Here is a 17,220-nt window from a genome sequence, read left to right on the forward strand (position 1 = left end):
CCCTTCCTTACACCTTATACAAAAATCAACTCAAGATGGATCAAAGACTTAAACATAAGACCTAGGACCATAAAAATCCTGGAAGAAAACCTGGGCAATACCATTCGGGACATAGGCATGGACGAAGACTTCATGTCTAAAACACCAAAAGCAATGGCAACAAAAGCCAAAATTGACAAATGGGATCTAATTAAACTAAAGAGCTTCTGCACAACAAGAGAAACTATCATCAGAGTGAACAGGCAACTTACAGAATGGGAGAACATTTTTGCAATCTATCCATCTGACAAAGGGCTAATATCCAGAATCTACAAAGAACTTAAACAAATCTACAAGAAAAAAAACAACCCCATCAAAAAGTGGGCAAAGAATATGAACAGACACTTCTCAAAAGAAGACATTTATGCAGCCAATAGACAAGAAAAAATGCTCATCATCACTGGTCATTAGAGAAATGCAAATCAAAACCACAATGAGATATCATCTTACGCCAGTTAGAAGGGCAATCATTAAGAAGTCTGGAAACAACAGATGTTGGAGAGGATGTGGAGAAATAGAAATGCTTTTACACTGTTGGTGGGAGTGTAAATTAGTTCAACCATTGTGGAAGACAGTATGGTGATTCCTCAAGGATCTAGAACCAGAAATACCATTTGACCCAGCAATTCCATTACTTGGTATATACCCAAATGTTTATAAATCATTCTACTATAAAGATACATGCACATGTATGTTTATTGCAGCACTATTCACAATAGTAAGACTTGGAACCAACTCGAATGCCCATCAATGATAGACTAGATAAAGGAAATGTGGCACATATACACCATGGAATACTATGCAGTCATAAAAATGGATGAGTTCATGTATTTTGCAGGGACATGGATGAAGCTGGAAACCATCATTCTCAGAAAATTAACACAGGAATAAAAAAACAAACACTGCATGTTCTCCCTCATAAGTGCGAGCTGAATGATGGAGAACCCATGGACACAGGGAGGGGAACATCACACACCAGGGCCTGTTGGGGGCTGGGGGGTCTAGAGAAGGAATAGCATTAGGATAAATACCTCATGTAGGTGATGGGTTGTTGGGTGCAGCAAACCACCATGGCATGTGTATACGTATGTAAGAAACCTGCATGTTCTGCACATGTATCCCAGAACTTAAAGCATATATATTTAAAAAAAAAACAGTTCACAAAAGAAAATATAGAAATGGTCAGTAAGTCATGTCAGTAGTCATCAAGGAAATGCAAATTAAAACCACAGAGTTGCCATTTCATACCTACTTAAAAAGATTTATAATACCAAGTGTTGATGAGGCTGTTCCCCTACATTTCTATTAGGAAAAGAAAATTGTAAACTATTTCAAAGAATAGCTAGGCAGTTTTTCATAGAGTCAAACGTATACCTATTCTGTGACAAGAAATTCCACTTTTTTGGTATTTATCCGGGTAAATTGAAATGTCTTCAAATATCTTGGCCACAAATTTTATAACAACTTTATTCCTAATAGCCCCCAAATTGGAAAAAGCCAAAATACCCATCATCAACTGAATTTATAAACATGTAGTAGTGTACTCAGCAATGGAATGCTGCTCACCAATGAAAAGGAACATGAATGCAGTTTTTAAACTGACAATCAAAGGAAGCCACACACAGAAGAGTACCTTCTGCATGATTCCGTGTATCAAAGTTCTAGAACAGATGGCAGACAAAAATACAATGGTTATCTCTGGGAAAAACCTTTGACTGGAAAGGAGCTTGAGGGAATTTTTTGAAATAACGGGAATGCCTATATCTTGACAGTACAGTGGTTGCAGCTACATCAGTATAATATGCATTAAAATTCAATGAACTGCACACTAAAAATCTATGGATTTTATTGCTTATAAGTCAATTTAAAAAACTGTATCATAAAGGTTAAATAGCAGATGATTGACCCAACAAAGAATAAAAATCTGTGAACTGAAAGATAAATTCAAGTAATTTACATAGACTGGAGACATAAAAATGTGGAATATAGGAAAGAGAAATGAAAAGAGTTGGAGAATAGAGTAGAGTCCTAGACAAAAATCATGTAGAGAATGAGGGAAAAGCAGTATTTAAGAAATAGTAACTAAAATTTTCCAGAAATTAAAAATGACACCATTCATCAAGTAAAGGGACCCCAACAATTCTAAACTAGGATGAGCAAGTTCCTATTTTACCTAACAAACCACTCCAAAATATAATAGCTTAAAACAACAATAATCATTTATGATCTCAGGTTTCTGTGGGTCAGGAATTTGGAAGTGATTTTGCTTGAGGTCCCTCAGGAAGTTACAGTCAGATGGTGTCGGGGGCTGCAGTCACCTGGAGGCTCAGAGACCCATTAGATTAGAGGAACCGAACCCAAGGTGACTCCCTCCTGTGCTGCAAGCTGATGCTGGCTGTTAGTTGGGTGCCTTAATTCTTCTCCAGGTGGGCCTCTTCCTGGGACCGATTGAGTAACTCATGGCAGCTGGCTTCCCTCAGGGTGAGTCATCCAAGAGATAACAAAAAAGCTACAAAGCTTTTGGAAGACCTGCTCTTGAAAGTCACACACTAGCACTTCCAGTGTGTTCTGTTGGCTAAACAGGGTCTGCTCTTATTCACTGTGGGATGAGACGCTTCAGAATAGCAAAAGGATATCACAGATGTTTGCTATTGTAGTAGTGAAAGTACAAAACAAAAACAAACATAAAGTCTTAAGAGCTATCCCAAGGAGAAAAGATAGTTTATATGTAAAGGAATAAAAATTAAGCTTTCAGTTGATATCTCAACAGCAACAATAGAAGCTAGAATGCAGAATTTAAAGTTCTGAAAAAAAGTAAATGAAAAACTTGAGTTACATGTCCAGGGAAACTGTCTTTCAGAAAGGATGAAATAAAGACATTTTCAGACAAAGATAAAGGGTGTTTACTTCTACATACAAAGGATATGCTTAAGAGAGAAGAAAAATGATCCCTGATGAAGGATCTGATATGCCACAAGGAGTGGTGACCATAAAGAAATGGTAAACATGTTACCTTGGTTAAAAAATTATGGCATAAAGTAATAATTATTCCAATAGATAGTATTACAATTTTAAAAATGTGAAATACTGAACAGTAGCATGCAAACTGAGAGTGGGTATAACTGGAATTAAAATAGAAGGATAAAATTCTTTTTTTGAGAAAATGTTATTTTAAAAGAGGGCTGCAAAAGAGAAACAGAAAATCCAAAAATAATCAAAGAGAAAGCATAAATTAAGGAAACAGAAAAGAAATCCAGTATATGTAAATGGACTTAACTCTCCAGGTAAAAAAATATGCTTAAAATATGAGGATGCACAAAGGTTGGAATTAAAAGGGTGGAATTCCTAGAGATAAATGGGGTTACCACATGATCATAAAAGGCTGATTTCACCAAAGTGATATAAAAATCCTAATATTCTATTTACCTAATAAAATGCTTCAAAAATAAAAATAAAAGGAATTTGGCAGATAAGGACACATGAGCAATTGCAGAAATTTTAATATATGTTCCTCAGAAATTGGTAGAACATTTATATCCAAAATCACTAAAGCTTTAGAATATGTATAAAACACAAATAATACACTTCATCTAATGGGCTTGTAGAATATTGTTCCCAGTAGGTGGAGAATGCACATTAACAAAATTTGATCATATACTGGGACATTAAGCAAGTTTCATGAAGTAGCAAAAATGGGAATTGATTGGGCTGACAGCCCAGCCAGAGCTGTTTTAGCTGAGGCTCCTGAGCGGACTGTAGTGGGATGGAGTCTGGAAAGGGTGGCCTAGGGTGGGGTGTGCCCTGTGGCAGTACAACAGGACTTCCATCTGGGTGATGGACACTGTGGGCAGTCCAGTTTTAAATACAGTATCTTATAAGAATGACTTTGGTCTCATTCTACAAATTCTGAGAAGTGGCATTTTCATCCTCCTTCATCAATTCTTGGCAATATCTATGAGGGGTCAGATACCTAAGGGAGGCAAGTAAGGGAAAGTTTGCTTGTCTGTTTGTTTTTTCAGCAGAGGAAAACCAGGGAAAGCCCAGAAAAAAAGGCCTAAATAAGAGGAGAAAAGTCTGGGTCTGGAAGTGTGTCTTTGGAGTCTGTAGTGGTGTGTCCTTTCTTAATAATTACAGATGATGAGTTTGTGGTGAGGGGTTAAGACCTCATTCTACTCTTACTCCTTAGTCATGATTGAGATTGTCAGCCTGATTTTTTCCAAAATGAATCTCACCTGGGTTCAAGCTGTTTTTAATCAGAAATCACACTGAGTGGAGATTAAGTAACTGAAGGACCATCATTATATCTTACCTGCACATCAGAGAATTTCCTATATCTTACTCCACTTTTCAGGCCAAGAAGAGCTGATGAAGGTTAAGAACCTTTTTTCTGGTTGTAGTGAATGAATCAATAATAATGTTAAGATTAGGACAATACTTAAAGGATTTAAAAGAAAGCCCACTTTATTCTCAACCTATGCAGCATTTATATAGTAGCTAGCCATTTTTGCGATTCTTCAGGAGAAAACTTGGTTTTACTCTAACAAGTAATAATCCAATAAATCTCAGCTGCTGCTCATCAATAAATGTCCTAGATGAATGTATTGTTAACTCATGTGAGTAATGCATCTCAGCTAAAATTCAGGGCCTACTCACATGCTTTTGCACAGGATGTGTTAACAGAGCAACTTAATCTTACTTATATTGAGTATAAGAAAATATAATACAAGACATATTAAATGTTGATATTATTGCCTGACTATCATCTATCTGCCTCTCTATACTGATAGCACTATAATGGCAAACTATGCTAGGGTGTTTACTGCTGAACTTAGCATGTTACTTAGCATATAAGAATGAATGAAACCAAAAGTTATTTGAAAAGATCAATAAAATCAATGTCTCTATCCAGATTAAGAAAAAAAGAGTGAAAGAGCAAAGATATAAATTACTAATATCAGAAATGAAAGAGGGCACATGGATTCCACAGATTTCATGGATATGGATTCTACATATTCCATGGATATTAAAATGATAATAAAAGGATGCTATGAACAACTCTGTGTCTACAAATTTGATAACCTAGATGAAATGGACTAATTCCTTGAAAGACACAATCTGTCAAAAATCACACAAGAGGAATAGGCAATCTGAATAGGCCTTTCTCTATTAAAGAAGTTGAATCAGTAATTAATAACCTTCTAGAGCAAAAAGAACCAGGCTTAGATGGGTTTACTGGTGAATTCCAGCAAACATTCACCTAAGAAATTATACTGATTCTCTACCATGTCTTTCAGAAGATAAAGAAGAAGGAATACTCCATAACTGATTTTATGAGGCCATTATTACCCTAATACCAGAAGCAGACATAGACATTCCAGGAAAAAAATACAAAAAACAAAAAACAAAAACTACGCACCAATGTCTCCCATGAACATAGATGCAGAAGCTCCCAGCAAAATATTGACAAATAGAATCCAACAATGTATACAAAGGATTATATACCACAACCAAGTAAAATTTATTCCAGGTATTCAAGACTGGTTCAATATTTGAAAGTCGATGAATGTAATCCATTACACCAGCAGGCTGAAAAGAAAAGCATTATATTATCATATCCATAAATGCAGAAAAGCCATTTGACAAAGTCGAATACTCATCCATGATAAAAACTCTTAGTAAACTAGGAACAGAGGAGAACTTTCTCAACATGATAAAGAATACCTACAAAAAGCCTACAGCTCACATCATACCTAATGGTGAGAAACCAGAAACTTTTCCACTAAGATCAGGAACAAGGCAAGGATGTCTTCTCTTACCACTCTTTTTCAGTACCACACTGGAAGTCCTAGTTAATGCAGCAGGACAAGGAAATACAGGGTATATGGATTTGGAAGAAAGAAATAAAAGTCTTTGCTCACAGATGATATCATTATCTATGTAGAAAATCTTAAAGAATCAACAACAACAACAAAAAATCTCACAGAACTAAAAAGCACTTACAGCAAGGTTGCAGGATACAAGGCTAACATGCAAAAATCAATCACTTTCCTATATACTAGCAATGAACAAGTAGAATTTGAAGTTAAAAACACTAGACCATTTACATTAGTACGCACAAAATGAAATAGGTTTAAATATGACAAAATATATGTAAGATCTATGAGGAAAACTACAAAATTTTGATGAAAGATATGAAAAAAAACTAAAATAAATGGAGAGTATTCCATGTTCATGAATTGAAAGACTCAGTATTGCTAAAATAAAATCTTCAGCCAAATTAAATGTAAAGGAATGTAATTGATCAATGGGTGATTCATGAATTGGGTGGCCCCAGAATCACAGCAGATTCAGGGAGACTCCAGGGGTGCCTCATGGTCAGAACAAATGTACAGACAAAAAAAGGGAAGTGACATACAGAAATCGGAAGATACAGAAATGGCTGGATTGGTTACAGGTTGGTATTTTCCTTATTTGAACACAGTTTGAACATTCAGCAGTGTATGAGTAGTTGAAGTATGGCTTCTGGGATTGGCTAAGACTCAGCTATTGTTACAGGGGCATGCTCTAAGTTAGGTTTTCAATCTTGTCTACCTACTAGGTTAGGTTGCAGTTTGTCCACAAGGACTCAAATATAGAAATATGGAGTCCTTCTCAGGCCACATTTAGTTCCCTTTGACAATATCCTTAAGATATCAGTTCTTCCCAACTTGATCTATAAATTCAATTCAATTTCAATCAAAATCTCATCAGGTTATTTTGTGTATAGTAAGAAACTCATTCTAAAGTTTATAGGTGGAGGCAAGAGACCCAGAATAGCCAATGTAACATTGAAGGAAAACAGAGTTGGAGGACTGACAGTTTCCAATGTCAAGACATACTATAAAGCTACCATACTGAAGACAGTGTGGAATTGACGAAAGGAAAGACAAATAGATCCATGGAACAAAATATAGAACCCAAAAGTAGATCCATGTAAACATAGTCAATTGATGTTTGAGAAATAAGCAAAGCAATACATAGAGCAAAGATAGTCTTTTCAACAAATACTGCTGGAACAATGAGACATCCAGATGCTAAAAAGTAAATCTAGATACAGACCATGTACCCTTCATGAAAATTAACTCAAAATGGATCAAAGACCTAAATATATAATGCAAACAATAAAACTCCTAGAAGATAACATAGGAGGAAGACTTTGAATATGGCAATAACTTTTTAGATACAACACCAAAGGCATGATCCATGAGAGAAATAATTGATAAACTGGACTTCATTAAAATTAAAAGCTTCTTGGCTGCGCCCAGTGGCACATACCTGTAATCCTAGCACTTCGAGAAGCCAAGGTGGATGGATCACTTGAGCTCAGGAGTTTGAAAGCAGCCTGAGCAACATGGTGAAACTCCATCTCTACAAAAAACACAAAAAATTAGCTGGGCATGGTGGCTCACACCTGTAGTCCCAGCTACTTGGGAGGCTAAGGTAGGAGGATTACCTGAGACCAGGAGGTTGTGGCTGCATTGAGCAGAGATCATGCCACTGCACTCCAGCCTGGGTGAAAGAGTGAGACCCTGTCTCAAAACAAGCAAACAAACAAACAAACCAAACAAAAACTTCTGCTCGGTGAAAGACTGTTAAGAGAATTAGAAGACAAGCTACTGACTGGGAGAAAATATTTGCAAAAAACATACTTGATAAAGGATTGTTATAAAAATATATAAAATGCTTTAAACCATAAGAAAACAAACAACTTGATTAAATAATCGGCAAAAGACCTGAAGAGACACTTCCCCAAGGAAGATATACACATCTCAAATAAGCATATGAAAGGTGTTCAAAATCATAAGTCTTTAGGGGATTGCAAATCAAAGCAATGAGATATCACTACACACCTATTAGAGTGGTTAAATTCTAGAACACTGGCAACACCAAACGCTGATAGGAATGCAAATGGTACAGCCACTTTAACAGGCAGTTTGGAGGTTTCTCGCATAACTACTCATACCATTACCATATGATCCAACAATCATGTTTTTTGATATTCATGGAAAGTAGTTGAAAACTTCTGTTTACACAAAAAACTATACACAGAAGTTTATATAGCAGCTTTAATCATAACTGCCAAAACTTGGAAGCAGCCACAGTATCCTTCAGAAGGTGAATGGGTAAACAGTGCTAAATCCAGACAATGGAGCATTTTTCAGTGCTAAAAAGAAATGACTTATCAAGCCATGAAAAGACATGGAAAACAAAATGTATATTATTAAATGGAAGAAGCCAATCTAAAAGATTACATACTTCATTATTCCAACTAAATGACATTTTGTAAAAGGCAAAATATTGGAGACAGCAAAAAGATTAATGGTTGGTGGGGTTTGGGGCAGGGAGAATAAATGAATAGGCAGTACACAGGATTTTTAGGAGAGTGAAAATACTCTGCATGATACAGTAACAGTGGATACCTGCCATTATACATTTGTCCAAATCCATAAAATATGCAACACCAAGAGTGAATCTTTATGTGACAGGTAGACTTTGGGTGTTCATGATGTATCAATGTAAATCCATCAATTGTATCAAGTGTTTCACTCTGGTGAGGGATGTTGATAATGGGGAAAGCTATTTATATATGGGAGCAGGAGTTGTACAGGAAATCTCTGTGTCATTCCTTTCCATTTCACTGATTGCTCTAAAAAAGTGAAGTCTTAAAAATTTTACTAAATCACCACTTTACCAGATTAAATGAGAAAAACATTATATAACTACCTTAATAGATGCTGAGAAAATTTTAACATATTTCTACATTCAGTTATGATAAAATATCTTAGTAAATTGTGAAGAAAAATAATTTTATTAACCTAATGAAACCTTACAAAATTTAGGGCAAACATTGTACATAATTATGAAACATTAGAAGTATACCACTGACTTTTGAGAGTCGGTGGTATAAGCACTCTATTTGGTATTTTACAGGAGGTCCCAATGCAGCAAACTATGAATAAAATTAAAAGATGGATTGAAAAGTGAACAATAAAACCTTCCAGGTGATACAATTAAATCTATGGAAATCTAAAATATAACAGGAGGCCAGGCACAGTGCCTGTAATCCCAGCACTTTGGGACACCTGCGGAGGGAGGATTGCTTGAGTTCAGGAGTTCAAGACCAGCCTGGGCAACATGGTGAAACCCCGTCTCTACAAAAAATATAAAAATCAGCTGGGTGTGGTTGTGCACTCCCGTAGCTTCACTTACTTGGGAGGCTGAGGTGGGAGGATTGCTGGAGCCCAAGAGGTTGAGGCTCCAGTGAGCCACGATCATGCCACTGCACTCCAGCCTGGGTGACTGAGTGAGACCCTGTCTCAAAATAAATAAATAAATAAATAAATAAATAAATAATAACATGGTAAATAGATAGCCTACAGGATGGGAGAAAATTTTTGCAAACTAGGCATCTGACAAAAGTCTGACATCCAGAATCTATAAGAAACTTAAACAAATTGACAAGAAAAAAAATCCCATTTAAAAGTTGGCAAGGGACATGAACAGATGCTTCTCAAAAGAAGACATACATGTGGCAAACAAGCATATGAAAAAATGCTCAACATCACTAATCATGGGAGAAGTGCAAATAACAACCACAGTGAGATACTATCTCACACCAGTCATAATGGCTAACATCACAAAATCAAAAAATAGGAGATCCTATCAAGGTTTCAGAGAAAAGGGAACACTTACGCTGCTGAGGGGATTGTAAATTAGTTCAGCTATTGTGGAAAGCAGTGTGGCAATTTCTCAAAGAGCTTAAAATCACCATGCAACCCAACAGTCTCATTATTGGGTATATAAATCATTCTACCATAAAGACCTATGCACACATATGTTCATTACAGCACTATTCACAGTAGTAAAAACATGGAATCAACCTAAATCCCCATCAACAGTAAAGAGAATGTTGTACGTATATAACATGGAATACTACACAACCATAGAAAATAATGAAATCATGTACTTTGCAGCAACATGGTTGGAACTGGAGGCCATTATTCTAAGAGAACTAACACAGGAACAGAAAACCAAATACTGCATGTTCTCTCTTAGAAGTGGGAGCTAAACATTGAGTACCTATGGACACAAAGAAGGGAATAATAGACACCAGGACCTACTGGAGGGTGGAGGATAACAGGAGGGAGAGGATCAAAAAACTACTTATCAGGACTAGGCTTATTACCTGGATGATGAGATAATCTGTACACCAAACCCTGTGACATACAATTTACTTATATAACAAACCTGCACATGTACCCATGGACCTAAAATAAAAGTTAAAAAAAAGAATCAGGTAGAGAGTTTAGTATAGTTGTGGGTGTAAGATTAATAATACAACAACTTAGTGTATTTTTAAATGCCAGAAACATAGTTGATACATAGGCATCAACTATGTAATTTTGGCATTTATGGCATTTATAATGCCATTTACAAAAAGCATGGAAATACGTATCTAGAGCTAACTCTAACAAAAGTGTGTAAGAGCTTTATTGAGAAACATAAAAATTTATGGAAAGATGTTTAAAAGACCTAAATTAATAGGTAATATGGAATTTTTCTCTCTTCCGGGTACAGAGCTAGACAGCATATCTCAGACTTTTTTCTGGTTAGTTGTAACCTTGTGGCATAGTTCTAAATAGTGAAATGTGAGCAAAAGTGATGTTTACCACTATCAGACCTAAAGTGTAAAAATTGTTTGCAGCTGATCTTTATGCACTCTTTCTGGCTTGTTAATGAACATAGCCAACTGGAAGTTGACAGAGCCCTAAGATGGAAGAAACCTGCATTTCTGAATCACTCCTCAGCTACAGATTAAATACACTTCCAATGGAAATTCCAGCAGAACTTTTTGTGAAGCTTGGCAAACTGATTCTAAAACTTATGTAGAGTAACCAAGGGCCAAAAATAGCCAAGACATTTCTGAAGATAAACAAGGAGAGCAGTGTGGAAATAAATTGCTCCCTCAGATATGAGAACTAATTATAATGCTATAGCTCAAACTATTAGTGGAGGAGAGGCAAGTTAAGACCACAGTGATTTTATACTCACAGGTGGCAAAAAATAAAAAGTTTATATTACTAAATGATGGTGAAGATGTAGAGCAGTCAGAACTCTTATACAAAGGGGTGGCAATGTCACACAATCCCTTTGGAAAATAATTTGGCAATATCTAGTAAAGTTGAAGAAATCATGTCTTTGACCCAGCATTTTTACTCTTGTATACATTTCTACTACGTAACCTAGAAAATCATGTTAATAGAAGCATTTTTGCAATAATACACGATTGGAAATAACACACATGTCCATCAACAGCAAAATGGACAAAAATCATGCTATGTTAATCCAATGGTGTTATAATACAGCAGTGAAAATAAGTGGACTATATAGGGTATAGATTAAATTGACAAATATAAATTTTCAGTAAAAAAGACCATTTGTCCGAGATCAAATACATTAAGATTTATCTAATATTTTAAAAAACTAGAAAGTATTTAAGGATATTAGATTTGTGGTTAAATTAGAAATCAATGCAAGCAAATGATGAACACAAAAGTCAGGGTAATGGGACCTTTGGGCAATGAGCAAGAGGACACTGTGGGAGGAAGACAGAAGGCTTTGGCATTGGTTCTGTTTAGTTATTAAACTGTTGGTAGGTGCAGAGGTGTTTTATTCTCATACTTTATAACTTGTTTATATGTCACATTATTTTATATATATCAATTATTTTTTAAATTGAAAATTAAAAATAATCACCAACTGGAACCATATTTTTATTGCCAGATCATTATTAGCCAGACCATTATTAGCTGTACTTGACAGTTAAGTTTTTCTCACCAATGTGCTTAACACATACTGTTGCTTCTCACTTAAACGCCTTCTACTTCCTCATCAATTTATATAGTAAGAAGGTTCCCTTTGAACCTGGTTCAAATTTTACTACAGACATGTATCCATGACCTTCTTAAACCTCATTATGTCTTAATAAAACTGACGTTATTGATTATTTCTTCATTCAATTTTTTTTTTTTCACCAAACACAGGTTGAACATTTGTGTTGCAAAGGCTGTAGGGGTACAAAATGTATAGGATAAATTGCCTTTTCAAAAGAGCTAGATTTATTCACAACTAGACACCACTGGCATCAGGGATATAATTCTGGAATATAAAAAGTGTTACAGAACCTCACAGGAGAAAGGAATTGGTTCTGTAAATTCAAGTAAGACTTCAAAGAAGTGGTGGCATATGAGATGAGCCTCAAAAAATATTTCCAGTTTGTCCTGGGGTGTGCAAGTCTTCCCTTCATCTCGCCCACCTTCTACTAAATACTCTTAGGTATTTCAGCTGAATTTGTACACCAAACATGAAGAGTGGGTCATTACTTGGAAAGACTCATGCATCCCAGATCTTTAGCTTCTTTCATTTTCACTTCCTCTCAGTCAAACCCATCCATTGTTGCCTCTTTTAGTGGATGGACGTTAGTAGCAGAAAGACATTAAATCAACTTTGGTTGTTGGTGGACAGAATAAACAGATTCCATTTTACCCTTGTCTAGACTTGGGTAAAGGAAGCACACTAAAAATGCCACATAAATATTTTTTTGGAATGGCATGTCACCATGAATCATCTGGTTTAATTAGACTAGTCATTTTGTGTCCATTTTTATGTGACCAAGAGAACCAATATCTGACAAATTTACTGACCCAGAGAGAAACTTCTGGGAAAGAGTTCATACTTACTGGATACCAGCTCCAGCAAGCCACAATGCAAATTTTTCTATTTCTGAATGATGCAATCATCAGTACAGATTTAGAATCATTTTAAAACCTTCTAGTTTATTAAAATCTTTGGCGATGATGTTTTCAGCATGATGTAAGCCATCGTTAATAAAGAGAATTTAATAGAGACAAAGGCAAACCTGTGTACAACTTCCTCAGGCTCTCTTCTTGAAACCTCAGTTTTGTTAGTAGAATTTGAAAAAAACGGGGTGCTCTTCTTGAAACCTCAGTTTTGTTAGTAGAATTTGAAAAAAACAAGGGGGGTGTTGTCTGTTCTCTTGTCTCCTAGATTGATCCCTTTAAAACATGTCAGGCCATGCCGTACCCCTTCTGTTAATCTTACTGTGATTTCCTAGAAAAGAAAAGACTCTGAAGTTGTTTCTGTGGTTTACAAACCCATAGTGCTCTCACTTCTTGCCTCTCTTCCCCTCATGCATTTTTGCCCAGCCGTGCTTGGCAGTTCTTGATCCTACCATTCATAATTCCATGTCAGGCCTTTTCATTGGCTCTTCCTTTTGGCAGCATGACTGCTGCTCAGATACTTATACAGTGCTTTCTTTCTTATCTCATGGAGATTTCTACTCAAATCTGCTCAAACGCTACCTCCTCAGTGAGTCTTTTTGGTATATAGTGGTACTCAATAAATATTTATTGAGTTATTTATTAACCTTTCTGTTGTCTAGAAGAGCTGGGATGAAAAAAAGACAGGCTTTCTGGTGGTATCCATGGTGGTACAAGACAGACATAGCGTGATTATTATAGAAAATATACAAAACTTGATGTAGAAGATTTGGGGCCTTCTATATTAGGCACATGTTTTAGATAGGTCTGAGTGTCCAGTTCCCACTGACAAAATGGATTAGACCAAAGTTAATATGATCAAAGGAGATAAAGAAACTGATACATTTACATCAATCTTAAAATTTTAATATAAGTATTGCCATCTCTTTAGGCCAATATGAAAATATTACAAAAGCTAAACCAGAAATTCAAATGGAAATATACCACTTTCAGAGCTAGAGAAATTCTCCTGAATAGCTAGTGAGTTTCCAGTGATCCTTACAAGGAAAACTTAAATGCAATTAAAAAAGAAATGAGTTGAAAGGCTGTTATAAAGCAACAGATTAGAATATTTTCATATATGTGTGCATACAAATGATGCACATTACACGTTGCAAACATTAATGTGCGTTACATTGATGCACATTACAAACATTACTTTCTTGCCTTTTAAATTTTGTTCTTTATAAAATTAGCTAGGATTTTCATATTGGTTCTTTCTCTGAGGAATACGTTGAAGTGCTAGTCTCAGCTGGTTACAAATTTTAATTTTGTGATATCCCCAACCACACAGTAGATATAATCACTGAGTCATTCTGTGTGGATGAAAAAATCAGCAAAAGCCCACTTCAAATTAGATTGTTTAAATTCCCTTTTTCCAGTAGGAAGATCCTTGCTGTTGTGTGATAAACACTAAAAGGAATCATTAAAATGGTAAATTTCTAAGGGGTTTATTTAAGGTAAATTAAGATTTTAAATACCAATATTTGAATAAATAAATAGGGGCTGGATTTTATAGTTCAATGACTCATACTTTTTTAGGTGAGGGCTTATTTTGATATATGAACCTTGTTTATTTTTTAGCCAAGATTGTTGCTGTATTATTGAGAGAGGCTATGTGAAATGTGCATGTTGAAGCCCAGGAACAATTTGTGTGACTGTTTATTTGAGGAAGGTGGAGGATAGTTTTATTAGAAGAATATCTGTATATATTGGAGATGAAAAGTATTTGCTAAATACGCCTGGGAAAGAAAACCAACTGTGTTTTGAAGGGAAGGATTTCAATCATGTACACTGCCTCGATTCAATGAGGGGCCCTTCTGTAGCTCCAGCTTTTTTTCTGTCTATTCTGTGCACGAAGTTCTTTGAATAGGGCCTCAGAGAAGAGGAAAGGTCTGTTTTGCAAAAACGGAGGATGATAGCACTGATTCATTACCCTGGGAGAGTTCCTGATCCTCAGTCAGGGCCAAGCTCAGATGTCACCTCCTAATAACATCTTCCCCAACCATCATCTCCCTAATGTTCTCGATATATATGCTTTTTGCCCTCTGAGTTTATACTTTGTTCAATTATATCGTGTATAACATGATATAATATTAATCATGTATGTGTACATTTTGCTAATGCACTGAACGTCTCAAAGTTAACTGTGAATCTATAGGCCTAGCACAAAGCCTGACCTTGACTGAGTGCTGAATGTATGTTTTCAGAATAAATAAGTTAATGTAGATGCTACCCACCACTCGCCTTCCTGAGAGAGATAAAAAGTGCATAGAGCCCAGACAAAGTTGGCATGAGATTACCCTGACTTTGCTTTGGACTGCCAAAATGTGTAGGGTGCAGACATTGTGTATAATGATTTAAAGACTGTCCAGACTTTTAAGCCCCCCTTCTCAGCAGTAGTCCATTTCCCAAACTCTCAATTTTGTTATTATTTTTACATTCATGATGGAGCTTTACTTGCACAGATGTTCATCACTTCTTTGTTGTCTCTTCTTCCCAAAGAATACCACCTTTCAATTAAACATGTATTTAGACCTGCTTGCCCTGAGCTTCAAAGTTGTTGTTATGGCTCTCCTTTGCTAAGCCATTCGTCTTATCCTCTAGGGGTCGTGGGCAGAGAGGTATGTGCATGGATCTTTCCCCAGTTCGACTAGATACACATCTGACTCTGCAAAGGAATACATGAGGTGGTCGCTCTCTCTCTCTCTCTCTCTCTCTGTGTGTATGTGTGTGTGTGTGTTTATATGTGCGTGTATGGTATAAAAGGAAGGGCAGGGTGTAGAAAGCAGATTTCAGAGGTAAGAGGGAGACTTAAAGAGGAGCACGAGTTTTGTGGTTTCTACACAATTTCTTTGCTGTTCTTTACCAGGTTGACTTTGGATTTGCGAAGAAAATAGGGTCTGGACAGAAAACATGGACATTCTGTGGGACTCCAGAATATGTAGCTCCTGAAGTCATTCTCAACAAAGGACATGACTTCAGTGTGGATTTCTGGTCACTGGGAATTCTAGTGTATGAGCTTCTAACGGGCAAGTATGTACCTTCAAGTTTTATGCAGCCACCTCTTCAGAGAAATGCAAGAATAACCTAACTAGTGATAAAGTGTATATACTTTAAGAGCATAACATTTTGAAAATGTTTTTGATTAAGTGTGATACTTTTTTCTTACGACATTGTTTCACATACAGTGAACTTGCTGGTTTATAACATAAACAAAAAATTCAGAAAGGCAAAGGAAAGGAATATAGAATTGTTGTGGTCTACCTAACATGGCAAGACCTATTACTGCAGATAACAAATTAAGTATGAAGGTTTTAATAATTCAGCATAGGCCAGGCGCGGTGGCTCAAGCCTGTAATCCCAGCACTTTGGGAGGCCGAGACGGGTGGATCACAAGGTCAGGAGATCGAGACCATCCTGGCTAACACGGTGAAACCCCGTCTCTACTAAAAAATACAAAAAACTAGCCGGGCGAGGTGGCGGGCGCTTGTAGTCCCAGCTACTTGGGAGGCTGAGGCAGGAGAATGGCGTAAACCCGGGAGGCGGAGCTTGCAGTGAGCTGAGATCCGGCCACTGCACTCCAGCCTGGGCGACAGAGCGAGCCTCCGTCTCAAAAAAAATAAAGATAAAATAAATAAAATAATAATAATAATTAAGCATAAGAATAAGAGAAGGAATGAGAAGTTGTGGCTGTATTATTATTTCCTCTTTTTTGTGTAATGGAGAAAATAGCAATCTTAGTTCAGCTAAATCCATTGATCAATTAAACTAAATTTATCCATCTTCCCAACATATCATTAACTAGAAACGCTAGAACAAAGCCCCATTTCTGGATTTAAATTTTAATCCTCTTGTCAGCTGCTTTCTAGAGGTGCTAATGAACAGAGACAAGACACTGCAGGGGTTTTCGCAGTGAAAGTTGGATTGTCATTCCCAAAGAGATTAAAGAACTGTATTAATGAATCCAGTATCTCAAATATTTAATGCACATACACACATTATGCACCTATGCAAACACACATACACAGGCTATATGTGACATTACCTCACATTTGTAAAGTACTTTACATTTTACAAAGCACTTACATGTGTATTGTATAGTTTAGTTTTCACAAACTTGTGTGAAATATGTCAGGAATTTTTATAATGATTATTTTATGATTTACATTTTTATTATGATTATTTTATAATTTACAGTTTATAGATTAGAAAACCAGGTGAGAGAGCTACCTGTCCAAGATCAGTAACATAGTACTAGATCTTCTGACTAAATGTGACACACTTTCCTTCTATATGTGTT

General features: G+C 36.2%; 1 protein-coding gene across 1 annotated transcript in view; it reads left to right on the top strand.

Moving 5' to 3' along the window:
• Positions 1-17,220, top strand: part of PRKG2 (protein kinase cGMP-dependent 2) — a 126,228-nt gene that overhangs the window by 89,724 nt on the left and 19,284 nt on the right. The window contains exon 15 of the mRNA XM_017893943.1: positions 15,790-15,953. Within this exon, the coding sequence (XP_017749432.1) occupies positions 15,790-15,953 (164 nt within the window). The remainder of the gene's footprint in view (positions 1-15,789; positions 15,954-17,220) is intronic.

The sequence above is a fragment of the Rhinopithecus bieti genome, unplaced genomic scaffold, assembly GCF_001698545.2.
Source record: "Rhinopithecus bieti isolate Rb0 unplaced genomic scaffold, ASM169854v2 scaffold_23591, whole genome shotgun sequence".
NCBI lineage: Eukaryota > Metazoa > Chordata > Mammalia > Primates > Cercopithecidae > Rhinopithecus > Rhinopithecus bieti.